A 24,428-nucleotide genomic window follows, 5' to 3' on the forward strand; every position below is an offset into this window, starting at 1 on the left:
GGTAGCATGCTACCCTAGGTTCAATGGAAAAGCAGCCCAAAATGTTTCAAATAAATAAAATGCTACATATCTGTCAATTTTACATTTTAATTATTGGGACCATAAGAACATAAGAGAAGACATGTTGGATCAGGCCAATGGCCCATTCAGTCCAACACTCTGTGTCACACAGTGGCCAATATATGGGTTTGTGTATACACACACACACACACATCAGTGATGAAGAAACTGCTGCTGCAATGTATCTTGACCAATTCCATGAATTTGCTATCAATTCAGACCTTGGGCCCATCCAACTCAGTATTTCCTGTGTGGATTGGCAGCGGCTCTCCAAGGACTTTGGTAGAGGAAGTTCTTTCCAGACTACAAGATTATATTGTTTTATTAGGGATTAAACCTTCAATCCTATGTACACAGTCGTTGTCCTCAAACTTTGAACAACAAAATAAAAAAAATGTATCTCCAACTACCGAGATCTTGATAAGTTCAGCAAGTCAGAATGTCAGATCACTGGTCCTCCTAGCTCTGTACTGTTAGGACTATCCAGCAACAGTTCTCAAGTGCCCCCAGTTTGTAATGGCTCATCCCAGCACCAGCACTCCCTGTCACCAGTCCCTACTCTTTGCCACCAGTGCCTCCCTTCCCCAAATTTACCTGGCTGAGAGAAGCTGATGACAAGAAGAACTAACATGGAGGAGACAAAGGACCCATACTGAGGCATGGGTATTTTTGTGAAATATCCAAAGCTACCAGAGAACCTGAAAAAAGGGCATCCAATTCTTATCTCCATTGACTGCAAAGAACATTCCGCAGGAGCACCCAATGTTTATAATTTCTATTGATTTTAACTATAAAAAGAAAAAGCATAAACATAAATACAGAAGCATTAAAGAGGGGGAGGGGTGGATACAGAATGGGAGACCAGAAACAAAAGGGAAAACCTTGTTCAGTTCCGCAGGGCCTGTAAGACGACCCTCTTCCGGCTAGCTTACACCTAGCTAAGATGAGAACTCAATGTAGCTTGCCAGATTTCTTCTTATATATTTGGAATATTTATTCATTTTTAAGGTTTTATCTGTTTTAAATGTTTAATTGTTTACATGTTTAAATATTGTTTAATTTTTATGTCTGATCAATTGTTGGAAGCCGCCCTGAGCCACTTGTGGGAAGGGCGGGATATAAATTCTAAATAAATAAAAATAAATAAATAAAAATAAATAAATAGTATTTATCCTTTTCTTATCATCTGAATCAATTCCAACCATTTTTAATGTCCCAAATACTTTAAAAACATTATTTTAATTTTGACGTCCCAGCAATGGCCGCCGATGTTTCTCAATGGTGTTATAATCCTAGAATAGGCTTTTCTTCCTCTACTTCCTGCTTTACTTGCCTCCAAATCCCGTTTCCACTGGTAAGGAGATCTTACGATGCTTGACGTACTTCCTGTATTGCTTGCATATACTGCAGGTCTGTGACGATGGTGCTCTTTTTTTCAAAACCGCAAGTAGACCAAACAATAAATTCCTTTCCACTTTTTAGCACTGTCCTTTAAATTTACAAAGTCCAAATTTCACCTCTTACTCCCTTCCAAGCTTACCAGATTTCCCACCTTCTGAGTTTATTCTGTTTAACTGCAAATAGTCCCAGAAGGAAAGATAGTCATCTGTACCTTCTCTACCGGTTATCCAGATTCACACCGTTCTTGCGTAGCTTTAGATGTTTAACAAAGTCCAAGAAGGTTAGGATTCTGTTGAGCTTATGTCAAATAAATGACTCTGAGAACTTTTGCAGATGATGAAAATGCAACTCTTCTCCGAAGACCCCTCAAAGGAGCCCCACCCCCAGGACTCCTTTTTAGCCAAGGTAAATCTCTTCAAAGTTTCTTGTGCATATCTTGAACTAATCTCTAACTGAGAAAAGTAGGCAGTAGGCATTAATTTGCCTTCCACTACCCCAAACAGAAGTTCCAGCCTGCTCCCGTTGTGGGAAGCAGCTCAGCTCGACATTTTCCTCCCCCGGAAGTCGGGATCCTTACTATTTTTATCGAGAGGGATGACTGCACTAAGGAGAGAGAAGGTATATCTCAGCAAAAAAATCAAGACGTGGAAAACTTTTAGGAAGAAGGGTTTTTAACCAGTTTCTCTCTCTGTGGGTAATTGGATATGGAACTCTCAACAAGAACTGACATGCAAGTTTAAAAAGCCAAGTGAGATTTTTGGGACATATTAAGTTGTTCCTCCTAGAGCAATATGGATATAAGAGTTAAAGGACTGAAAAGTTTTGAAAAGAATTTTATATAAATAAATTGCTAACTTGGATTAATTTTTAAGAAGGCAGACAACACAATTATTCTGTAATTTGGTAGATCTGGTCTTAATATGTTTGTTTGGAGAAATTGTTTATACTGAAGACAGATAAATTACTATTTTTTTTCTTCTTATCACTTTTTTTATTTCTCTATGTTTTATGATATTTTAAATCTGATTTCTTTTTTTCCCCGTTTGAAACAAGTAAGTTAGAAGGATAAAGATATTTATTTCTTATGCTCTTTTTAATGATGACATTGTTAAAATAACAAGTTAGTCTGTATTTTTAATATGGTTAAACCTAGCCAGTTAGTTCTGTGTTGAGACTTCTCTAACTTCCTTATACTTAAATGTGCTGAAGTCTAGACTTGTATTTTAAGTAATAGTTTAGTAAAAAGTGTATAATGAAAGATAAAGATGGTAAAATATAAGGGGAAAATTTAATACTTGCAGGTAGAAAGAATTGGGTATTTCATTTGGAGGTAGAAATGTAACTAATATATTTGCATTTTAATTTTGGACATATTGTTTGTAATGGACTTTAGAAACCTTTAAAAGAAAAAGGGAAAAAAGCTGCAGAGAGCAGTAAAAAGTCGCGATTGCCATTTTGAAGGATTTAAAAACTTTAAACATTAATATTTTGGTCTGGGAAGCTCTGAGGATGGCTAAATTAGGCTTGTTGTAAAAAGCAAGCTCTAATCTTTTGAACTGGATAGTTGAAGTTCAAGTTGGTGAGATTAAAATTTTCGGTGTTTTTAAATGTCAGAACACAAGCAAGGAGAAAATGCAGGACCAATTAGAGGCAATAGAGGCTAGAATGATGAAAGGTATGAAAGAGATGATAACTGCATCAAAAAAAGAAATTATAGAAGAAATTAGAAAAGATATGGAAGATCTCAGGAAGGAGACAGAGGAAACATCTAAAAAAGTGCAGGCGGTAGAAGGCAGAATGAAAATACATGACTCCACCTTGTTGAAAATACAAGAAAAAGTGACAACATGACTGCAAATTGATGAAGACTCAGATACGTCTGAGAGGAGTACCTGAAAAGGAAGATGGTGACTTGAAAGAGTATATAATAAAAATAATTGCAGAATTTTTAGAGGAAGATCCTGAAGAGGCCAAAAATATGTATGACTATATGTATAGAGTGAACTCACTCTATGCCAAGAAAAATAATTTACCAAGAGATGTTGTTATAAGATACATGACAAAAGAAATGGTGGGAAAGATCATGAGTAAAAACTTTGAGAAGACATTGATAGTGGGAGGTAGCAGAGTAAGAATCATGAAGGAGTTGCCAAAACAAGTGATAAATGATTGAAGAACATATAAAAAACTGACAGAAAAATTACGGGACAATAAAATGAGGTTTAGGTGGATAATACCTGAACGTTTGAGTTTTGAACTTCAGGGGAAAAGAAACACAATCATAAATGCACAGGAATTGCGTAGTTTTTAAGAAGAAAATAAAGAATTTGCACCACGATGGATTACAAATTGTTGGAGATTCAGAATGAAATAAAGAAAAAAGAAGGGGAGTTGAGGAAAAGGCCAGGGAAAAAGAAAATTATAAGGGAAATTACAATATTACAAACGCAAATGAGACATTTGTTAAATAAAGAATTGGAATGGAATTTGAAAAGACTGCAGCAGAAATCTTTTGAAGGAGCAAATAAACCTGGAAAGTATTTGGCTTAGCAACTGAAGAAAAAAAGAGAAAATAAAATTATTAATAAAATTGTGGTAGATGGAAGAGAGGTGGTTAGTCAGGAGGGAATAAAAAGAGATTTTTTTAAGTATTATGCCAAGTTGTTTAAAGGTGTTAAAATACAAAAAGAAAAGATGGATGAGTATTTACAAAAGATAAAAATAGAACCCTTAACAGAAAATATGCGAAAAGTTTTGAATGATCCAATTGAAAAAATTGAAATTGAGGCTGCAATTAATGCAATGAAAAATGGAAAGGCACCTGGGCCAGATGGATATACAGCTAAATATTTTCAAACCTTTAAAGATAAGTTAATAACGAACTTGAAGAAGTTGATGAACATGGTAAGAGTAAAAGGAAAAATACCAAACACATGGAAGGAAGCTGTTATTTCATTGATACCAAAGGAAGATAGAGATGTCACGAATGTAAAAAATTATAGACCAATTTCGTTATTAAACAATGACTATAAAATATATACAAGAATCTTGGCAGAATGGCTTAGACAACATTTGATAATTTTATAAAGGAGGATCAAGCAGGGTTTCTTCCCAAAAGGCAAATAAGAGACAATATCAGAACTGTTGTAAATATTGTAGAATATTATGAAAGACACCCAAAAAAGGAAGTAGCATTATTCTTTGCGGATGCAGAGAAAGCATTTGACAATTTAAACTGGGACTTTATGTTTGCAGTAATGGAGAAGATGGAGTTGGTAGAAAGCTTTATTAGAATGATAAAAGCAATATACACTGAACAACGTGCAAGGCTATGTATAAATGCAGATCTTACAGAAGATATGATAATTAGTAAAGGCACAAGACAAGGTTGTCCGCTTTCCCCATTGTTGTTTATAATGACTCTTGAAATATTACTGATGCAGATTCAAGAAGACAAAGAAATAGAAGGATTAAAAATAAAAGGATTTACTTACAAATATAGAGCATTTGCAGATGATATAATGTTTATAAATGAAAATCCCATACAAGTTTCACCCTTGTTGTTAGCTAAAATACAAGAATATGGGGAGTTGGCGGGACTTTGTATTAATACAGAAAAATCAAAGTTTCTACGCAAAAATATGCAATTAAATAAGCAACAAGAATTACAGAGATTAACGGGCTGTGAAGTTACCTCTAAGGTAAAATATTTGGGTGTTTAGATAACAATGAAGAATACTGATCTATTCAAAAACAATTATGAGAAGTTATGGCGTAAAATGGATGAAGATACGTTAAAATGGAACAAACTTAATTTGTCATTGCTGGGTAGAATTGCTGCAATTAAAATGACTATCCTACCAAGAATAATGTATTTGTTTCAAACTATTCCCACTGTGAAAGAAAGTAAACAATTTGATAAATGGCAAAGGAAAATTTCAGAATTCGTGTGGGCTGGGAAGAAATTAAGGATTAAAATGAAAGTTCTGACAGATGCAAAAGAGAGAGGTGGATTTCAACTACCGAATTTAAAATTATATCAGGAAGCAGTTTGTTTGGTGTGGATAAAAGAATGGCTAACACTGTTAAATAAAAAGCTCTTAGTGTTGGAAGGTCACGGAAATAAATTTGGCTGGCACACATATTTGTTTTAGGGAAAAAAGAAGATGGATGGTTTTTTCTCTCACCATTATATAAGAAATAACTTGTTAAATACATGGATGAAGTACAAGAAATATGAGGATGAGAGAAAACCGTTATAGATTGTGCCTGCTGAAGTAATAAAAATAACAGCTGAAATAGGTAAAGAAAAGTGATTGTCATATAATCAATTATTAAAAATACAAAGTGGTAAAGTAGAACTGAAAACTGCTGAAGAGTAAATAAAGAAATACAGATGGAAACTTGGGAATACTTGTGGAAAAATTCTATGAAGCTTTCAACGTGTCATAGTATTAAAGAGAACTGTTTAAAAATGATGTACAGATAGTATATGACTCCTAAAAAATTGGGAAAGATGAATAATAAGATGCCAGATAGATGTTGGAAATGTAAAAAATATGAAGGATCTTTCTATCTTATGTGATGGACTTGTGAAAGGGCGAAAAAGTATTGGCAGATGATTCAGCAAGAAATTTCTAAGATTTTGGGATATGAATTTAAGAACGTTGCGGAGACTTTTCTGTTGGGATTACAAATGGAAAAATTTCCAAAAGAAGATAGAACTGTAATTTGGTACTTGCTTTCAGCTGCTAGGACATTATATGCACAGTTGTGGAAGCAAGAAAAAAATACCAGAGAAATGGGATTGGATTGTAAAAGTTATGACATGGAGTGAAATGGACAAATTAACAAGAACATTGATTATGATTTAGAAGTTTTTAAGATGGAATGGAAAAAGTTTAGAAAATATGTAGAAAAAGAGTGGAAAATAAAAGGACATTGGACAATTTTTGATAATGATTAAGTTTTAGAAGAAGAATATAAGTTTTTGTTTTAATAGTTAAGGGTACCTTTGAATATTAGCATTTTATGTAAATAACACTGGCGGGGGTCAAGTAACGGGGGGAGGGGTGGGTAGAAAGTAATATATGGGGCAGATAAAAGAAGTTATTAAGATTTAAGAAATAATTTTGTTGCCATATGTTACTAATGAAATTGTTTTAAATAATAAAATAAATAGTAAAGATCCCATGCCACTTGTTCCTCTCAAAAAAACTTCAATCAGTCTCGATTTCCGGTCCTTCTTTTTAACCGCGCAATAAGATTCCATTTTGGTTTTCTTCTGTTCATTTCCCAGTGGATCACTCTCCATTTTCAATTCCACAGATGTCACCGAGATCTCTTTAACACTCTGCTCATGTAGATTTTAGATTTCGCTAGCTTTCAACATAAAAGCTCCCATTTGCTTTTTTATCAACTCTGTTAATGAACCAAGGTCTTGCTTTAGAGAAGTTATGGTATCCATTATATCTTTTTTATAAAACATTTTGCTTGGTAATGCCATTTTTCTCTACCAAATAACTAAGTCTATTAATCAAAGTTGAAAAGTAACTCAGAGTCCCAGTTAGTCTGTCTCTCCAAATCTCCTCCAGCCAAGTGTTTTGATTGTTGTCATTTCAGTTGCACTCAGGCAGCAAAGACAAATCTCTCTAAAATATACCTCATTTTTGTTCAGACCATATTAAAGCCAGATAATAGTCTCATTAACACATATTCAATTATAATCCAGATCGATTTCAGTATCTATATTCGGTCGAATTCAAAATGTTGCCAATGTTCAAAGTTGTTCTTTGTCTTTTTGAAGCCTCATTCATGGGAAAGGGGGGGGGGAATTCGCCTCTTTCCCTTCCTTTGAACTATCCCGTTTGTTGTTATGTAAAACGACCCATTAGTTAGTGGTATTGAAAACAAACTTACTTGTCGAGTAGAATTGCCATGCTTGAGGTAGGAAAGTGATGCATCGGAAGCTTGTTAAAAGAGCAAGCGGTTGGGTGTTCACCTCTTACTGCCATGATGGCAATCATGGCAGCGGAGCTTCAGGGCATACAAGAAGGACGGGAACAGCCACCGCTATGCCCCTGGCTTCTTACAAAGCCCCATGCCGAAAGGAAACCCCTTCAGGGTCTCCCAGGAGATGCCACATCTGTGGCACCTCTCCAACCGCCTGATTCAGGGGGACTCCGCAGACCCCCACTGAGCTCAAGGTAACATAACCCGGAAGTCAGCACCCAACCTTTAAAGGTATGGCCTTTACCTCCTATCAAAGTTAAATTTGGGAAAAGGTGGGGGGACCAGTGACAAGGATGAATATTTGCTTATTGAGAGTTGGAAGGCAAAAGGGGGAAAGTTGGCATGCAGGGCTTCAGCCAAGGCCTAATCTTTACGGCCTGAATGTTCCAGTGGAATGCCAGTTGCTATCAGGGAGCCTGAGTAATGGAGTTCTGATGCTACACCACTAGCATGGCATACTGGTTAAGACTAGAGAACTCTAATCTGAAGAACCAGGTTTGATTCCTCACTCCACATGAAGCCTGGTGGGTGATGGGTCAGTCACAGTTCTTTCAGAACTCTCTCAGCCTCATCCCCTCACTTCACAAAGTGTCTGTTGTTAGGAGGAGAAGGGAATGTGATTGAAAGCCACTTTAAAACTCCTTAAAATAGATTAAAACCAGGTATAAAAACTGACTTTCCTCTGGCTCCCCGTGGAAACAGAAGATATGCAGGCATTTTTAGACCTTTAAAGTTAGGCTTTTGGTCCTGATGATGTTTTCCACAACAGTCCACTTTGCTCCTACCACTCTTCACCAGGGTAAGTTTTGGGAAGTAGGAACTAATTTGAAGAACTAGAGATGCTTTTCTGAGTTTTTTTCATGCAGCCATAAACTCAAAAACCATACTCTTTGAGAAAGCTCAGAAAATGTGAGCTTATTTATGAAGTGAGCAATATGCCCATCTACTTTAAACCAAAACGTTTATGTAGCATCCTGGGGTAATAATCAGTTTTTGCATTTATGTAATCAAAGCAATAGTTTCTCTTGTCCAGTAAATTACTCCTAGGGAAGTGTGCTAAGGATTGCATTGTAAGAATACAGTCCTTAGGTATGCCTACTTGAGTGTAATGAAATCAATGGGATTTATTTCTGATTAAAAAGTCATAAGGTCAGTCTGTATCCTAAATCAATGCAGAAAATAGTAAAAAAAGTATAAGTTTGTCCTAGATCATTATAATCGCCTTTTAACAGGAATGATACTCTCCAGGTTTGTTTGTGCTTCTGAGCTGTCATTTTCAAATAAACTGGAAAACCTAGTTTGTAAAGTTTGTGTGTGCTAAGTTGCAATGACTGACTTAGGTGTGCTGAATCTGATAACCTCTTCTCCACCATAGAAGCTAAAGTGAAGTAAAAAGTGAACTTCCCCTCTAAGCTTTTCACTTGTCTGCCACCACAGAGGCTCTATTAACTCTCCTAACATAGGGAGAATATTAAGCAGTGAAGCTGGAGCAGGGTTGCTGAAGCATGGCAGCTTTCAACTAAGGAACCCACTGTATGTGCAGTGTATTCCTCATGATGGATTTCTTTCGAAGACAGGCATTTAGATTAGGCATTTGGTTAGTAGGCACAGTTTCCCTCATCTGGAGCTTATGAGATTTGTTCAGCTTGGAACAGCTTTTCAACATCTCATGTTACTTCCTTCTCTGAACTGTCTCCTGATAAGTCTAGCTCATTCAAAGTGCAACCAAACTTGGGAAGTCTTGCAAGAAGGGAAGAGGGCTTGAGGGCTTCTGTAAATGTACACTAATCCAAATTATTAATTACTTATGTATTCTGTGTTTATTGCTTACATATTCTGTCATCAAGACTTAAACCTTTAGGAATAACAAACTTTAACAGAATTTTTTTAAAAAAAACCCATCAACACCATCTCCAAGTTCTTTCTGCCAGTCAGTGAAACATACCAAGGTGCCCAGAGAAAGGCAGCGCAGGAGAGAAGCAGACACCCAGGGCTAGGCATCACCTCCCTATGTCCGGTTCCCATAGCAATCAGATACACGGTTGCCAGGGCAACAACATCCTCCCTCCCAGACAGCATCAGCTCAGAGGTACCAACTAGGCTGCTGCATCTGGAGGGGGAGGGTCTCTCTCTGTCTCTCTGTGTGTGTAGAGGGAGCCGCTTCCACAAAGCCTCGCCAGGGAATCGTGAAGGGCGCTCGCCCGCCGTCCCTAACCTCCCCTTCCATTATTCCTTCCCAGCCACTTCAGCCGATGAAGTTGAACACTTTTCCCGAATCTTTCCTCTTTCTTTGTCTCCTTTCTCTCCCTCGCCAGCTCCTCTGCCGCCCGCCCGCGCGCGCGCGCACACACACCCAGAGCCCTCAACCCCACCCCACGCCCCCCCACCCCCGGCCACTCTCGCCCTTCTCGCCTGGCTACCTTCAATACAGCAAATCCTCCAGAGGCCGGAGTGGGTGAGGTCCCCCTTCACCTTCTTGGGCTGGCTTTGCGAGGTGTCGTCCGGGGTGGTGGTCATGTTGGTTCCGTTGCAAATGTTGGCATTCGAGTAGAGCCAATAGTCGGTGCCGATGGCGATGGTCATGAGGCTGAAGGCAGCGAAGGCACCCACCATGGTCAGCAGCATCTGGACCCCACGGTCGCACCACACCATGGTGCTTCATGCTCCCCCCGACGGGCTCAGGGGGTTGCTAGAGGCAGACGCAGCCCAGAACCGCCTTCCCGCCACCGCGCCCGAGCGGCAGCTTCCCCGCCTTCTTCCTCCTCGTTCGCCCCCTTTCCTCCCTCCTTCCATCCACGCAGATCACAGCGAGGGAGCCAAGACATGGGCGGAGAGTGCGGAGTGACAAAGGCAAGGCAAGGCAAGGCACACTTCGGGCAGAATCAGAAGAGAAGCGGAAAGTGCCCCACGGCAAGATCCCCGCCGCCGGGGGCGAGGGCGGAAGCCAAGCCTCGAGCCCGCTGCCCCTCCTAATCGCTGGGGCCACGTCGCGTCCCGGCGCTTCTCCGCCTGGCCGCAGGCGCTCTCTCCAACATGCTACGCGCGCAACCACACACGCCTCGACTCGCCTCTTCCCGCCGCCTGAACAGCTGAGAAGGCGCGCCCGATGAAAGGGCTCTCGGGAACAGCCCGGGGCTGAGGCTCCGCCTCTCTCGCAATCGCGGGGCGAAGCGCCTCGTGTGCGCGGCAAGGAGGGGATGGAGGTCGGCCGCGCGTGCTTCTCTTAACTGAACAGCGACCGTAAGGCAATAAGGGAATCTCTCTTGCTCGAAGTAGACGGAAATGTTTGGGAAAAGGGCGACTTTCTGGGGAAGCGAGAAACAGGTAGCAGCCTAGTTTTGCCCGCCGGTCTTGTCCCTGCACAGTGGCTTCAGAACGTGTTCTTAGGGAAGGGCAATTTGTAGTCAAATGGCATTATATTTCCCGTCGCTCTCGGGCTTTCATGAACGCACAGCCGTGTCTGGGCACTGCTCGTTTCAGGTGGAAAGATCGTTGTAAGACGAAGGATGAGGAGGTGTGTTCACTTGTTGACCCAGGGGCGTAATTAGCGCCGAGCATCTTTATGCTTGCCTTGCAGAAAACATATTTAAAGATAAATCTGGGACGTTCTTGCATAATTGGGGAAGTCTGTTGAAGAAAAGTATGAACTCTGATTCAGCTGTGCAGTTTTCTACAGGTGTGCAGAGTTACGCTGTCTAAATCCTCTGAAATCAACTGAAGTGAGTGTCTAAAGATTGCATTGTAGGAGTCTTATACTTATAGGATCCAATTCCACTAGTACAGAAAGGTGATATGTAACTGAAAAACATTTTTGGTCCCTTCTGAACTCAGGCTAGCAATTTATGCTTCAATAACTTAAAGGCTAGACTGTTGCAACACACTCTGCATGGGTCTTGCCCTTCACAGCAACTCAGTCTGTTGACTGGAGCTGACAGCTTTGCCCATTGAGTTTGAGATCTTTTGTATTGATTGCCTCATCGTTTCACGGCTCTGTTCAGTGTACTGGTTTTGACTTTTAAAACTCTTCCCAGCCTGAGACCTTCATGCTTGCAGAACTGCCACATAGGCTCATATCCCTGTATGAGGCAATGTGGTTCTGTTTGTCTCAGCAGGGTTTGTTGTCTATTTCTGCCTATAAGGTGGTGAGAACTGTTTCTGCCTGAGCACTGGCTTTTTACTATAGCTACCTGTTGTATGCCACAATTGGTCAGGAAGGAACCAGCTTTCATGGTTGCTTGGAAATTATATAAAAGAGCTCTTTAAAAGGGCATTTAGGTGCATGTTGTTTTTAGAGAGGTTGAGCTGAAAGCTGTATTTTAGCATTTCGAGGATTTTGTGTTACAAGTTGCTGCGATGTTTATTTTGAAAGTTGGGTTTTTTTTACTTTTTTGTATTCTGCCTTGGATCCTGCTGGTTAGAAACATACTAGATTTAATAAATAAATAACCACTAACCTAACATTAGGCAGATACAGTGGTCCCTCTAAGTTGAGCTAGTGTGAGCTAGCTCACAGTTTATTACTCTCTGGCTCACACATTTTTCTCTTAGCTTAGGAAAGTGGCCCCAGAGAAAACTTATTTATGTTGCTTGCTCACACTTGTAATGCCAGTAGCTCAATAAGCAGAATTTCTGCTCACAAGATTCTACAGTTTAGAGGGAGCCTTGGGCAGATGAGTTTCACGCAGGTGATACCAGATGGCCAGTTTGGGTCAGCTTCAAGCCGTCCCAAAGAGCTGGCCGGAAATGGAGCGCCCCGGAGCTTCCAGACCGTGCTCAGAAAAGGGACGGGCCGTGGGCGCCCAGGGAGCATTTGGAATGCTCTTGTGTCCCGTCCATGGCTCCCTGGATGCTCTCCAGGTGCCTCCCAGCTTTCCAGATGGCCGGGGAGGTGCCCCAGAGGCGCCCCAGCAAAAAGGGACCACTTTGAAAATGGTGCCTTTTTGAGCTGGCTCCTGGCAAGCCAGGAGCGGGACCAAGGTGAGATGGGGACAGAAGGAGATGTGCACATGTGGACGCGCTTTTTTGGTCCTCCTGCCTCCCATCCCTCAGGCGGCTTTAAACGTCTGGTAACACCCTGCATGTCTCAGTTGATTGTTTTGGGAAGACAGCTGTGTTGATCTGCAGTAGAAGATCAAGACTGGAGTCCAGTGGCACTTTAGAAATTAAAAAGATTTTCAGAGTATAAGCTTTCATGAGTCAGGGAGAGTGGAGAAAGGAGTTTTGAATATTGAAGCCTTATTCCTCGAAAATTGTATTGGTCTCTAAGGCTGAAATCTAGCTTTTCAATGGATTGTGATAATTTGCATTCTCTAAGCTTTGCAAGGACAGGTCTTGCAGGGGGAAAAATGCTTCAAGAAGGAAATTAGCCTGTTTTATGACTGGGACTTCCTATTTGAATCTGTTGTCAAGTAATAATAGAGGACCATGAATTCATAGGCACATGCCAGAGTGGTATACTGGTTGAGCAGCTGGACTAAGGTTTAAGAAACCTGGTTTCAAACTAGAGTTACCATCCCAACTTCCAGAATTGCAGCTGATCTCCAGAGATCATTTCCCATGCAGAAAATGGCAGTTTGGGAGAGTGGACTTTATAGCATCATATCCCTGCTGAGCTCCTGCCCCTCCTCAGCCCTGCCCTTCCCCAGGGCCACCCCTGGATCTTCAAGAATTTCTTAACCTGGAGTTGGTAACCCTGGTTCAAGGGTAGTGCTATTTTAAGAAAACTTTCACTGGAGTAAACTGTATTAAATTGACCTCAGTGGCATTTTGAAATTACCTACTTAGGATTGCTTTCTGGGTAACCTTGGGCCAGTCCCTCTCTGTCAGCCTCACTTATCTAGCAAAGCTCTTGCAAGGATAAAATGGAGGAAGGGAGAGTGGCATGACCATCCTGTGCTCCTTGGAGGAAAGGGGGATTAAAGTGTACTAAATAAATACACAGTGTTTATTTTTACTTCTTCTGTACCCGTCTTTTCTCCCCAATGGGGACACAAAGGAGCTTACAAAATTCTCCACTTCTTCCATTTTAGCCTCAAAACAACTCTGTGTGGTAGGTTAAGTTGAATGTCTGCAAGACTGGTCCAGAGTCACCCAACAAGCATCCGTAGCAGAGTGGGGATTTTAACCTGGTTCTCACATATACTACGTCAGCTTTGAGTTTTTCTAGCCTAATCAAAAGTGAGATGTAAGGGACATAGTAGTGAAGGGTCCAACATGCCGCGATTATTGAAAAACTAGAAAACCTGAGTACTGTCTCTAGTACTCAGGTCTAGTTTTTTAATAATCTCGGCATGTTGGACCCTTCACTACTATGTCCCTTACATCTTACTTTTGATTAGGCTGGAGAGACTCATTAAAGTTTGGGAAGATCCTACTTTTTATTGGAAGGAACAGAAACCAACCAACAGATAGGCTTTTGTTTTTTTTTAAAGGGATGAGATAACAGTGCTTGTTTATCCCACAAAAGGTACTTGAGAACAGCGTATGAGCATCTGAAAGCTCTACCCCCTTTATCCTAGAGTGAAAGGGATGCTGAAAGAGGGAAAAAGTATAGCCGGTGCTTCTCTGCTAGAGAACTGGGAGACAGCAAAAGTCAAGGCTAAGAGGAAAAGCCACTCCAATGAAGCAATAGACAAAGTATGTCAAATGTCAAGAGAGACATATTGGCAAAGTTGTAGGAGCTTGTGAGAAGAGAAAAGGTAGGCATGGGCCAAAGTCACATCAGATAGATGTTTGCTTCTTTTGCAGTCTCAAGAGTACATTGTGTCCACTGGTATGTTTGTTGTTTCTTTACTCCATCTGTTTTTACAAAACTTACTGTTGAATTTATTTTGATTATTTGTGGCCAGATATCTCAGCTTGAGGCAGGTCACAACAGGGAGAGCCAGTTTGGTGTAATGGTTAAGTGTGTGGACTCTTATCTGGGAGAACTGGGTTTGATTCCCCGCTCCTCCACTTGCACCTGCTGGAATGGCCTTGGGTCAGCCATAGCTCTGGCAGAGGTTGTCCTTGAAAAGACAGCTGTTGTGAGAGCCCTCTCCAGCCCCACCCACCTCACAGGGTGTCTGTTGTGGGGGGAGAAGATATGGGAGATTGTAAGCCTCTCTGCTTCAGGGAGAAGGGCGGGATATAAATCTGCAATTCTTCTTCTAAAACAACAGTAAAAAGATAAAGTTTATCCGAAGCAAGTAGAAAACCATGTAGTATCTTATTTATTTTAAAACATTTCTCTGCTGCCTTTCCACCCAAATCAGCGTCCTGAAGGCAGACAATATTAAAACTTTCCAAACGTTTAAAACAGTTCCCAGAACACACACACACACAAACAAAATATATAAGCACACGAACAGGGAGGAGGGCTGATATGAATTAGTTAGAGGGGGAGTGCTGAACAACAAAAAAAGACATCACCCTCTTGTGGAAGACAATGAGAGAGGGAGACAGATGGCTCTCTATGGGGAAGGATTTCCAAAGTTTGGCACCACAACTGAGAAGGCTGTTTTGTTGATTGCCACCCATCCAGGGCTGGCCCACCCACCAGGCAAATTAGGTATTTGCCTAGGGTGCTGGCAGGGCAGGGGTATCGAATTTAGCCCTCCCCCATCCCCATGCCCTAGACAAATTCATAGTTTGCCTCCTGTGTTGCCTGCACGCCGCCGCCTTGTCCATCCACCCATTTTCCTTCCCCTCCTCCATCACTTCCCCACCCACCTCTTCCCCATTGCTTGCCTGCCCGCCTCTTCCTCCATCTGCCTCTTCCCTTCCTCTGTTGGCTGCCCGCCTGCCTCCTCGTTGCTTGCCTGCCTGCCTCTTCCTCTGCTCAACCCTTCCGTTCCTCCTTTGGTTGCCCACCTGCCTCTTCCTCCACCTGCTCCTTCCCTTCAGCTCCATTGATTGCCCGTCTGCCTTCTCCCCGTTGCTTGCCTGCCTGCCTCTTCCTCCGCCCAAGTGCTTTTCCTACCCTACTTTGCTGTGTGGGTGGTGGGGTGTGGCACCATCGAGAGGAGCAGCAGGCGGTGAGTCTGCCTCAGGCACCACGCTCCCTAGGGCCAGCCCTGCACCTATCTAGCTTCAGATGTCAGGGACATCCAAAGCAGAGCCTCTGAAGATGCCTGTAGTTGTCAGGGAGGTTCATATGGGAATAAGTAGTCTTTCAGGTATGGTACAAAGCATTAGGAATGGACATGAACCTAAAAATTCTGGTTCTGTTTGGGGTAGCCTCCAGGCTGAGCCTAAACTGCTGGAAATTGGCCAGTTCAGATCCTGCTCTCTCCCAAGCAGGAGGGAATCACCAAGAAAGGGTTAAATGGCTACTATTTAAACCTGACAGGTAAACCCACCCTACTGTTAGGTTTAAATGTCTTGTAGCCATTTTAGCCTAACAGAAGGGTGGGTACAATTGTCAGCTGTTAGGCTGAAATGGCTGTGAGCCATTTCACCAGTTTGTTTTGCTTTCTTCCACTTGGAAGCGGGGGGGCGGGGGGAGGAGTGAAACTGACAGGGTTAATGGCTCACAGCCATTAAACCTAATAGCTGATGGGTGAATCTGCTGTGGTTGGCAGCCATTTCATTGGTCAGTTTTGCTCCCCCCAGCTTCCTAGTGGGGAGGAAGTGAAACCCGCAAGTAAAAATGGCTCATAGCCATTTCAGCCTAATAGTGGGACAGTTGCAGCCCTCAGCTGTTAGACTGAAATGGTTGGCAGTCATTTCATTGGTCCATTTTGCTTCTCCCTGCTTTGAGGTTGGGGGGGAGGGAGGCAAAACCAACCAGTGAAATGGCTCCCAGCCATTTAAACCCAACAGTTGGTGGGCAGACCTATGCTGTTCAGCTGTTAGGTTTAAATGGTCCAAACAGCCAAACTGGACAAAAGTTTTATAAACGTTTGAGGAAGCAACCAGGGATTCTGAACTGGGCTTATGCTGAAATTTTGCTTGTGAACTGGTTTATACCCATCCCTACAGAACAGACATAATGTTCCATCTAAATTGTGGCTTTGTTGAGACAGCATTGGATGAAAGGGGTCTCTACATATTTGCTTCTTTTTCAGGGCTACATGTAATGAATTAACAAATCAATCAGGGCTTTCCTCTGATTTACAAATTATATGAATTGGAGATATTGCAGGTAGTCAAACGTATTTTATTGAATGACTATTGTAACTTGCTATTTCTGAGTCTGAATTGGGGAATAGGAGGATGAGATCTATAGTTCATGAAAAAATAATCCTATCTATCTAGAAGACTGTAATTCCAGGTTTCAGTTTGATAGTATTTTTGCTTTTTTAAGAAGAAAAAAAGGTAAAATTTTGACCTTTGATTAACTTTAGATTAACATTTCTTCAACTTAATGTGGGGGGGATGACTTTTAGATCAAAACATGAATACGGTAATCATCAATTTTATTTATCTGAGTGGTCTGAAGTACTTGGTTTGTAGGAATTCTAGCTAGTTGTTGTAGATGAATGCAGTTTTAATCCTGGCTTGCTGGATAGCAATGTCCCCAGGGCACAGAATCACAAAACAAATGGAAAAAAGAAAAACAAAAACCCTTTGCCACTGCTGTTGCAGTCTGCTCACACTGATAGCAAACAATCTGGGACTACATGCATACTTTGGATACTAGTTTCAATTATTTGCTGTACAGCTTGTTTTAATAAATTGCAATTATGGTGCAATCCTAAACAGTTATGTCTATATATCTTGTAGCGAAGTCTGGCTCCCTTTGTGGACACCTAAATCTGTTGATTAGGGCTGCACAGAGATTTAAAGAGATCTAAAGAGATTTTTCTGAAAACTTCTGCAGAAAAAAATGAATTCCTATCAAAATTATCTTGGGAGTTTAAATTGCCCCCCAAAAGCTCTGTGTACTACTAGAGCTGGCAGTGGCTGCTTCAGGGAGCAGCTGCAGGCTCAGCCACCATGTGAGAGGATGCTGGGAGCAGCTCCTAGGCACCAAGCTCAAAGGTAGGTGGTGGGACCTGGAGCTACACTAAGCTAGGCAACAGGGAGATGGGATTCTCTCCCCCCCCCACCCGCATGAGTCTCACTTGTCCTTATAAATCCTCTGGAGCCATTCTTAGGATTTCGCTATTAAACTAACTAACTATGATGTCTGAATCTCAGTGAGAAAGGTGAACTATAAATAACAAAAACGAAAGAATTTTTTTTTTGTTGTTCAGTCGCACAGTCGAGTCCAGCTCTTTGCGACCCCATGGACAAAGTCATGCCAGGCCCTCCTGTCTTCCACCATCCTCCGAAGTTTTCTCAAATTCATGTTTGTTACATCAGTAACGCTGTCCATAAAAGAGTTATTGTGCCATAAACTTTCATGGATTAAAGCCTGTTTCATCAAATGCTTGAATTTTGTCCTAATTCTGTTTGCAGATACACATACATTCACTCTGGTAACAAGAAAAAACTGTGAACTGTGGTGTCAAAACTGTGAACAGTGGTGTGACATTTCTATGCAAATTGTATATAGTAAAAATTACATCATCATTTTGTTCTTTACCTGTTTGTCCTTCAGAAGTGAGCGCATGATCCACAAAAGGTAAACCAGTTCAGTACATTTAATGGCATTATTTTAATAGTGAATTTGTGAAAAGGACTTACTGATCCAGTAAATCGCAGGGCCCTGTGATATTTCTGTCATCATTCCAATATATGGAATGTGGAAGAATGTGTCATCTAAAAAGCAGAAAGTTATTTTCAGACTATGAAACCAGTTCAAGCATGCAAAAGTAATAAGAACTGCACTATGAATACTACAAGAAGACTATATTGATTGGTGACTTTTTAAAAAAGGCTTTTCATCCCTAAGATCACAGGTCTGACTATTTTCTGATATCAATTTTCTTTAAGATTTTCTTGGATGATTGATTAACTTCTATTGTAGGACCATAGGGCTTGACTGTTTGCCGTATTGGGGAAACTTGCATGTAGCCGTCAGTTTCTCCCATAGGGCAAATAGCACCTCCTCAGAGCTGTTTCAGCTTGAGAAAATGACAGAAGGTGGAGAAGCGTAAATTCTTTCCCTTACATGCCATGGTTCCAAACTGAATTGGGCCTATGTGTGCATAGGAAGCATTGAACTCTAGCACACACGTGCTGCCTGTGAAATCTTTATGGGTGCATATTCAGCTAGTCCTCTGTGAGCTGCATGGACTGCCAATAGAGTTTTGAATCAGGTTCAAGGTTTTGGTTTTAAACTTTTAAGGCCCTGAATGGGCAGGGACCAACATACCTGCAGGACCATCTCTCCCCATATGTCCCACAAAGGGCCTTAAGATTGGCCTAGGTCAGCTGGTAGTCCCCAGCCCAAAAGAAGCCTGTTTGGCCTCTATGAGGGCCAGGGCCTTCTCGGGAGGTACCTTGATCATGTTTTCTACATTGTTATGCACATTGTTTTATATTGAGAAATTTTTATCTTTTATATTGTTATGTTTTAATGATGTATTGTACTTTACTATTTTTGTAACCTTCCTTGAGCCTGCTTTGACGGGATGGACAGGATAGAGATCCCATAAATAAATAGTATGTGAATTAAAATTAATTTCAATTTACAGAGCATCACAAAATGACAGAGGGTGGAAATTGTTAGTTTACTCTTTTTAAAACTTAAAAAAACTTTTTTATTTTCAATTTTTATACATTTTACAGCGATAATATTGATTTAAAAGTATTATAACAGTAGTTGTAAAAATTCAAGTTATATCCACCATTTAATATCCACACTTCAGCATGAGGGGGCAGAGTCAGGGGCGTACCCCAGCTTAGTTGGCTCCCTAAGAACTTTGGGTCCTGACACGTACCCCCCAAGAGGCATAAAGTTGCACCAAGGAAAATGCTGGTGTATTCCATAGACATTCGTTGAAACAGAAAATAAAGTCCGCCACCGCACGAGCTTGCAAACTCTCTAGGGCAGGGGTGTCAAACATGTGGCCCGGGGGCTGAATCAGGCCCCCAAGCAACTGGCTCTTATCTGCTTCCTTCTCCCTCTCTCTTGCTTCCTTCTGCATCTCAGCTTGCTTTACAAGGCTTGCTCAATTGCACAGGAGCTACTGAGCCAAGCCTCTCTTCCTTCTATTGGCTGAGGCTCCTGCCCCTCTTGGCCCCCTGGGGAAGGAAGGAAAGAACCAGAGCTTCCTTTGCCCAGTTCCCTGAATCCCATGGGAGAAATACAACAAAACACCTTTAAGACCAACAAATGCTAATGTTTTAAGCATGTTTTAAACTTTTTTTAAATTTTTAGTCATGTTTGTGTCCTTTAAAAAGTTTGTCTCTGCTACTGAATCGTGAATAGGTACACACATGGCCCGGCCCACCACAGCCCAGCCCAACAAAGTCTCATTTATGTCAGATCCAGCCTCATGAGTTCGACACCCCTGCCTTAGGGAGTCATGTAATCGCCTCACCAATTCCCTTATGCCTCGGGCTGGGCAAGCCCCCTCCCCAACACCCAATCACTGCTCCCTGTCTCCTAGAAAAGCTTCCACCCTGGCCTCACACAACTCTTCAGGTAGGGTGGAGTGTGTGGCACGGGACTCTGCCATGGAGCTCCCTGCCGTGTGGACTTAGCATGAGGTCCAGAGCACTTTGATAGTGGGAGCTGCACAGAGAAGGCACTTAGACAGTGCAGTGTGAGCTATGTGACTTGCGAGGCGGAGAGCAAAGTCTCTACTCCGTGGCTAACCTCTCCTGTTTCCAAGCCGCAACAGGTTCCCAGCCTCCGAAGTCTCAGCGTGCAAGGGTGTTCACACATGGACAGGTAAGTGCGATTGTGGGGAGGCAGATCAGTGACTGTTCCTTTAAGAGAGTCCCTGGCTAAGACACAGCCTCATGCTGCAGCTTCTGTGGCTGGGGAATTACAAGCAAGCCAGGAACGCTGTAACCCAGGACAGGTGAGTGTGCTTTGGCTGATTCCATTATGTGCTGTGGGGTTGGTTTCTTTGGCAACCCCCCCCCCCGCCTTTGCTGTCCCTGTCAGGATGGGACATCCCTGACTACAAGTGGCATGGCACTCCTCCCTGAGTGCAATGGGTCTCTTTTTCTGTTTTTTAGGTGTGAATTCAACAGAGAGGCTTCCACGTGCGGCAATTCAAACCCTGCCCCCCTACTCAGCCAGCTGTTCCTGCCCTCCCCTTTGAGTGGAGCTTTATGTCCTGCAAGACTTTCCAACTTCCACCTGGGATGCTGTTCTACTTGGTTCCATAAAAAGGGATCATAGTTGATAAGACAGGTAATACAAAAAACAATTACTGTGATGTGCTGGCTAACAATATTTATTAAAATCATTTTAAAAATCTTTGCAAATATCTTTTTGTACTTCATATTATGACAGAGATCCATTTTCACATTTCAATATGGCAAAAAAGTCCTATGAGCACCCGGATGTAAGCTCATTTCGTCAATGGACTTCCTCAGGAGTAATCATTCATACAGTTCTTCCAGGGTTACCAGCCTTTTTGTTACAACCCAATGCAAATGCTCTTCTACACCATCTTCAAGTTCTTTCATCCTGAAAAAAACCAAAATACTAACAACAAGGCATACCACAAAGCTGAATGGAAATACATAATACTTGGTTTGGTGTAGTGGTTAAGTGTGCGGACTCTTATCTGGGAGAACCGGGTTTGATTCCCCACTCCTCCACTTGCACCTGCTAGAATGGCCTTGGGTTAGCCATAGCTATCACAGGAGTTGTCCTTGAAAGAGCAGCTGCTGTGAGTGCCCTCTCAGCCCCATCCACCTCACAGGGTGTCTGTTGTGGGGGGAGAAGACATAGGAGATTGTAAGCTGCTCTGAGTCAAGGAAAAGGGCGGGGTATAAATCTGCATTTCTTCTTTTTCTACTTGAGATTTTTTATTCTTTTAAAAAACTTACCACTCAATAACACTTAAGTGCATGCACTTCTATTAGGAGCTAAACTTATTTTTTTGACCAGATGCACAAGCCTTCTGGAGTTTGCTGGCCTTTAAGGCTCTCTACAATATTTTTATTGAAAGCAAACTGTACTTTTGGACGACCAATTTCTCTTCTGCTCTCTATATTTAATTATTTTTAATTTTTATTTCAAGCAAGCCATTCCTTTGACAGCAAATTTGCTCAAGTCACTTAAGATTCAAAACAGGCCAGTCCTGTGCCTCTACTAAATGCAAAAATCTCTTGAGTCTATGGATATATGACTCTGCCTTATACTGAATCAGACCCTTGGTCCATCAAAGTCAGTATTGTCTTCTCAGACTGGCAGTGGCTCTCCAGGGTCTCATGCTGAGGTTTTTCACACCTATTTGCCTGGACCCTTTTTTGGAGATGCCAGGGATTGAACCTGGGACCTTCTGCTTACCAAGCAGATGCTCTACCACTGAGCCACTGTCCCTCCCCAAAAGTCTACTGGCAATGGCCTTTGTAAGAGACTGAAACCCTAACTCTACTTAAAGACCATTCTGATGATTCCCTGCAGCTGTGTGTTACATATTTGTTGCTTAAAGGTATAACAATGACCAAAATTCTTCTAGGCTGAAACCCCATACAATACATCCAATTGAATGGCCCTTTAACATGATAATTTTTACATAGTAATCTTGAGAGCTGAACTGGGCTGTATTTCACATATTTCTCAATGGGAGTTCAAAACATTTCAAATTCATACCAGAACCTATATTTCTATCATAAGAATCCAATGAAACCCCAATTGAAATTATAATTTCTCTTAACATTAAGACTATAACCAATAAACAAATCCAAATTAGTAGCAATCTTCTAAATAGGAAATAATGCTTCTGACAAAGTTATTCCATAGAAAAATCTCTCAAGACTTATGTGATTCCAGATATGACAATTCCCACATAAGAACATTCTTAAATAGGAGAATAGGAGCATAACATTTGTCCACAGTTTTGCATTAGAACTGAGCTTACCAGTGGTTAAATTTACAGGACACATGCATAAATAATTTGTAACCCTTTAAGAATGTTCTTAATTAAATATAGAGAGCAGAAGAGCAATTGGCCATCCAAAAGAACAGCTTGCTTTCAATATAGTGTAGAGAGCCTTAAAGGCCAGCAAACTCCAGAAGGCTTGTGCATCTGGTAAAAAAAAAAAAGTTTGGACTGGCTTTAGCTCCTAGTAGAAGTACATGCACTTAAGTGTTATTGAGTGGTAAGTTTTTTACAACAATATAAAATCTCAAGTATTATGTATTTCTATTCAGCTTTGTTGGTATGCCTTGTTGTTAGAATTTTGGTTTGTTCCAGGATGAAAGAACTTGAAGATGGTGTAGAAGAATATTTACATTGGGTTGTAACAAAAAGGCTGGTAACCTTGGAAGAATTGTATGAAAGATTACTCCTGAGGAAGTCCATTGACAAAATGAGCTTGCATCCGGGTGCTCATAGTACTTATTTTTGTCATATTGAAATGTGAAAATGGATCTCTGTCATAGTATGAAGTACAAAAAGATATTTGCAAAGGTTTTAAAATGATTTTAATAAATATTGTTAGCCAGCACATTGCAGTAGTTATTTTTTGTATTACCTGTTCTACTTGGTTCCAGCATAATAAAACCTTAGATGTGCAACTGCTTTGTCTCTCCTATTTGGCTCCTCTCTGCCCCTTTCCTTCCCCCCCTTCTGCCACTCTGTCAGTGGGCTCACCGAGGGAATGTCTTGGCGGGCTCACTTGTTTCTTGCAGAGGAGGGAGGGGGAAACTATGAGCCTCCTCACTGCCATGAGGCTGGACAAGGGAGAGGGGCCTTGCCCCAAGCATCCCATGGAAGGGAGCTGTGCTCATGGCACAACCTACAGCAGTGGGGGGGGGTGCTAATGGAGTGGATGCATGGCCGGTATCTCACACTCTTGAGTTCTGCAACCCCTGGGGCAGGAGTTCCATGCACACAGCAAGGGGGGGGGGGGTTCAGGGAGTCTTAGTCTGCTTTGGGAGGAGGTTGCCTGTTGGTCTTGGTGGCATGCTTGAACTCTGCCTGCTTGTTCCTATACACACATTCCAGCTGGTGTCTTTGGAAGAGGACTCCTGCACTTTGTGCGTCCTGTTTATTTGTGGCTAGCCGGGGGGCACATGTCTCTGCTGGTCTGCCTGCCATTGGCACGAGTCTCTGACAGTGGGTGGGCGCAAGGGGGTTGACAACCTCTTAGGAGCAGGCTTTCCACCTCCCCTCCCGGTCACATGGAATGGACTAGCCAATCCTGGGGTGCTGCCCTTTCCCTTCCCCCACCCCCGCCTTGGCAGTGAGCCAGTAGCGCAATAACGGGTGGGATCACCATGGCGATGGCTTCTCTTTTGTTCCCGCTTATCCAGCTGCACTCCCTTCCCCTTTCCACTTGGCGTAACTTCTCCACTTTGGAAGCCGGCTAACTCTGCCTACATTAGTTCTACACTCGGGAGGGCCTCCGCAGCGGAACTCAAGATTGGTCTGCCTGATGAGTTAATTTGGAGGCCAGAATGTCTGGCAAATTCACTTGAAGTTTCAATAAAGATTTAGATGGGCTAGGTATAAGATCATCAACATACAATGAAATATTATCCTCCAATTGCCCTATTGTATGTAATACCTTGAATTTCTTTATATTTTCTTATTTGCTCTGCTAGCGGTTCCATGGCTATTGCAAAAAGGAGCGGAGACAGGGGGCATCTCTGTTGCGCCTCTTTGCAAATGAATTTTGCCTGAGTTCTGATCATTTTTTCATAGTGTTGCAGATGAGTGAGAATAAATTGCTCTCACTTTTGATAAAAAATTTTTGTCTAAATCCCATTTCCTTCAACAGGATAAGCAAATAGATTTATAAACTGTTGAAAGCTTTTGAGAGGAGAATCAATTCTAAGGTTTGTTTTTTGCCATAGGAAATTATATTTAAAGTGTCTGATATTGGAGAGCCAGTTTGGTGTAATGGTTAAGTGTGTGGACTCTTATCTGGGAGAACTGGGTAGGGTGGCCAGA

General features: G+C 41.8%; 1 protein-coding gene across 1 annotated transcript in view; it reads right to left on the reverse strand.

The window, feature by feature from the left end:
• Positions 1 to 10,329, reverse strand: part of CACNG4 (calcium voltage-gated channel auxiliary subunit gamma 4) — a 121,601-nt gene extending 111,272 nt beyond the window's left edge. The window contains exon 1 of the mRNA XM_060253152.1: positions 9,894 to 10,329. Coding sequence (XP_060109135.1) covers positions 9,894 to 10,125 — 232 coding nt within the window. The 5' untranslated portion in view covers positions 10,126 to 10,329. The remainder of the gene's footprint in view (positions 1 to 9,893) is intronic.
• Between the last annotated feature and the right edge of the window lie 14,099 nt (positions 10,330 to 24,428).

This window comes from Heteronotia binoei, chromosome 13 (genome assembly GCF_032191835.1).
Source record: "Heteronotia binoei isolate CCM8104 ecotype False Entrance Well chromosome 13, APGP_CSIRO_Hbin_v1, whole genome shotgun sequence".
Taxonomy (NCBI): Eukaryota; Metazoa; Chordata; class Lepidosauria; order Squamata; family Gekkonidae; genus Heteronotia; species Heteronotia binoei.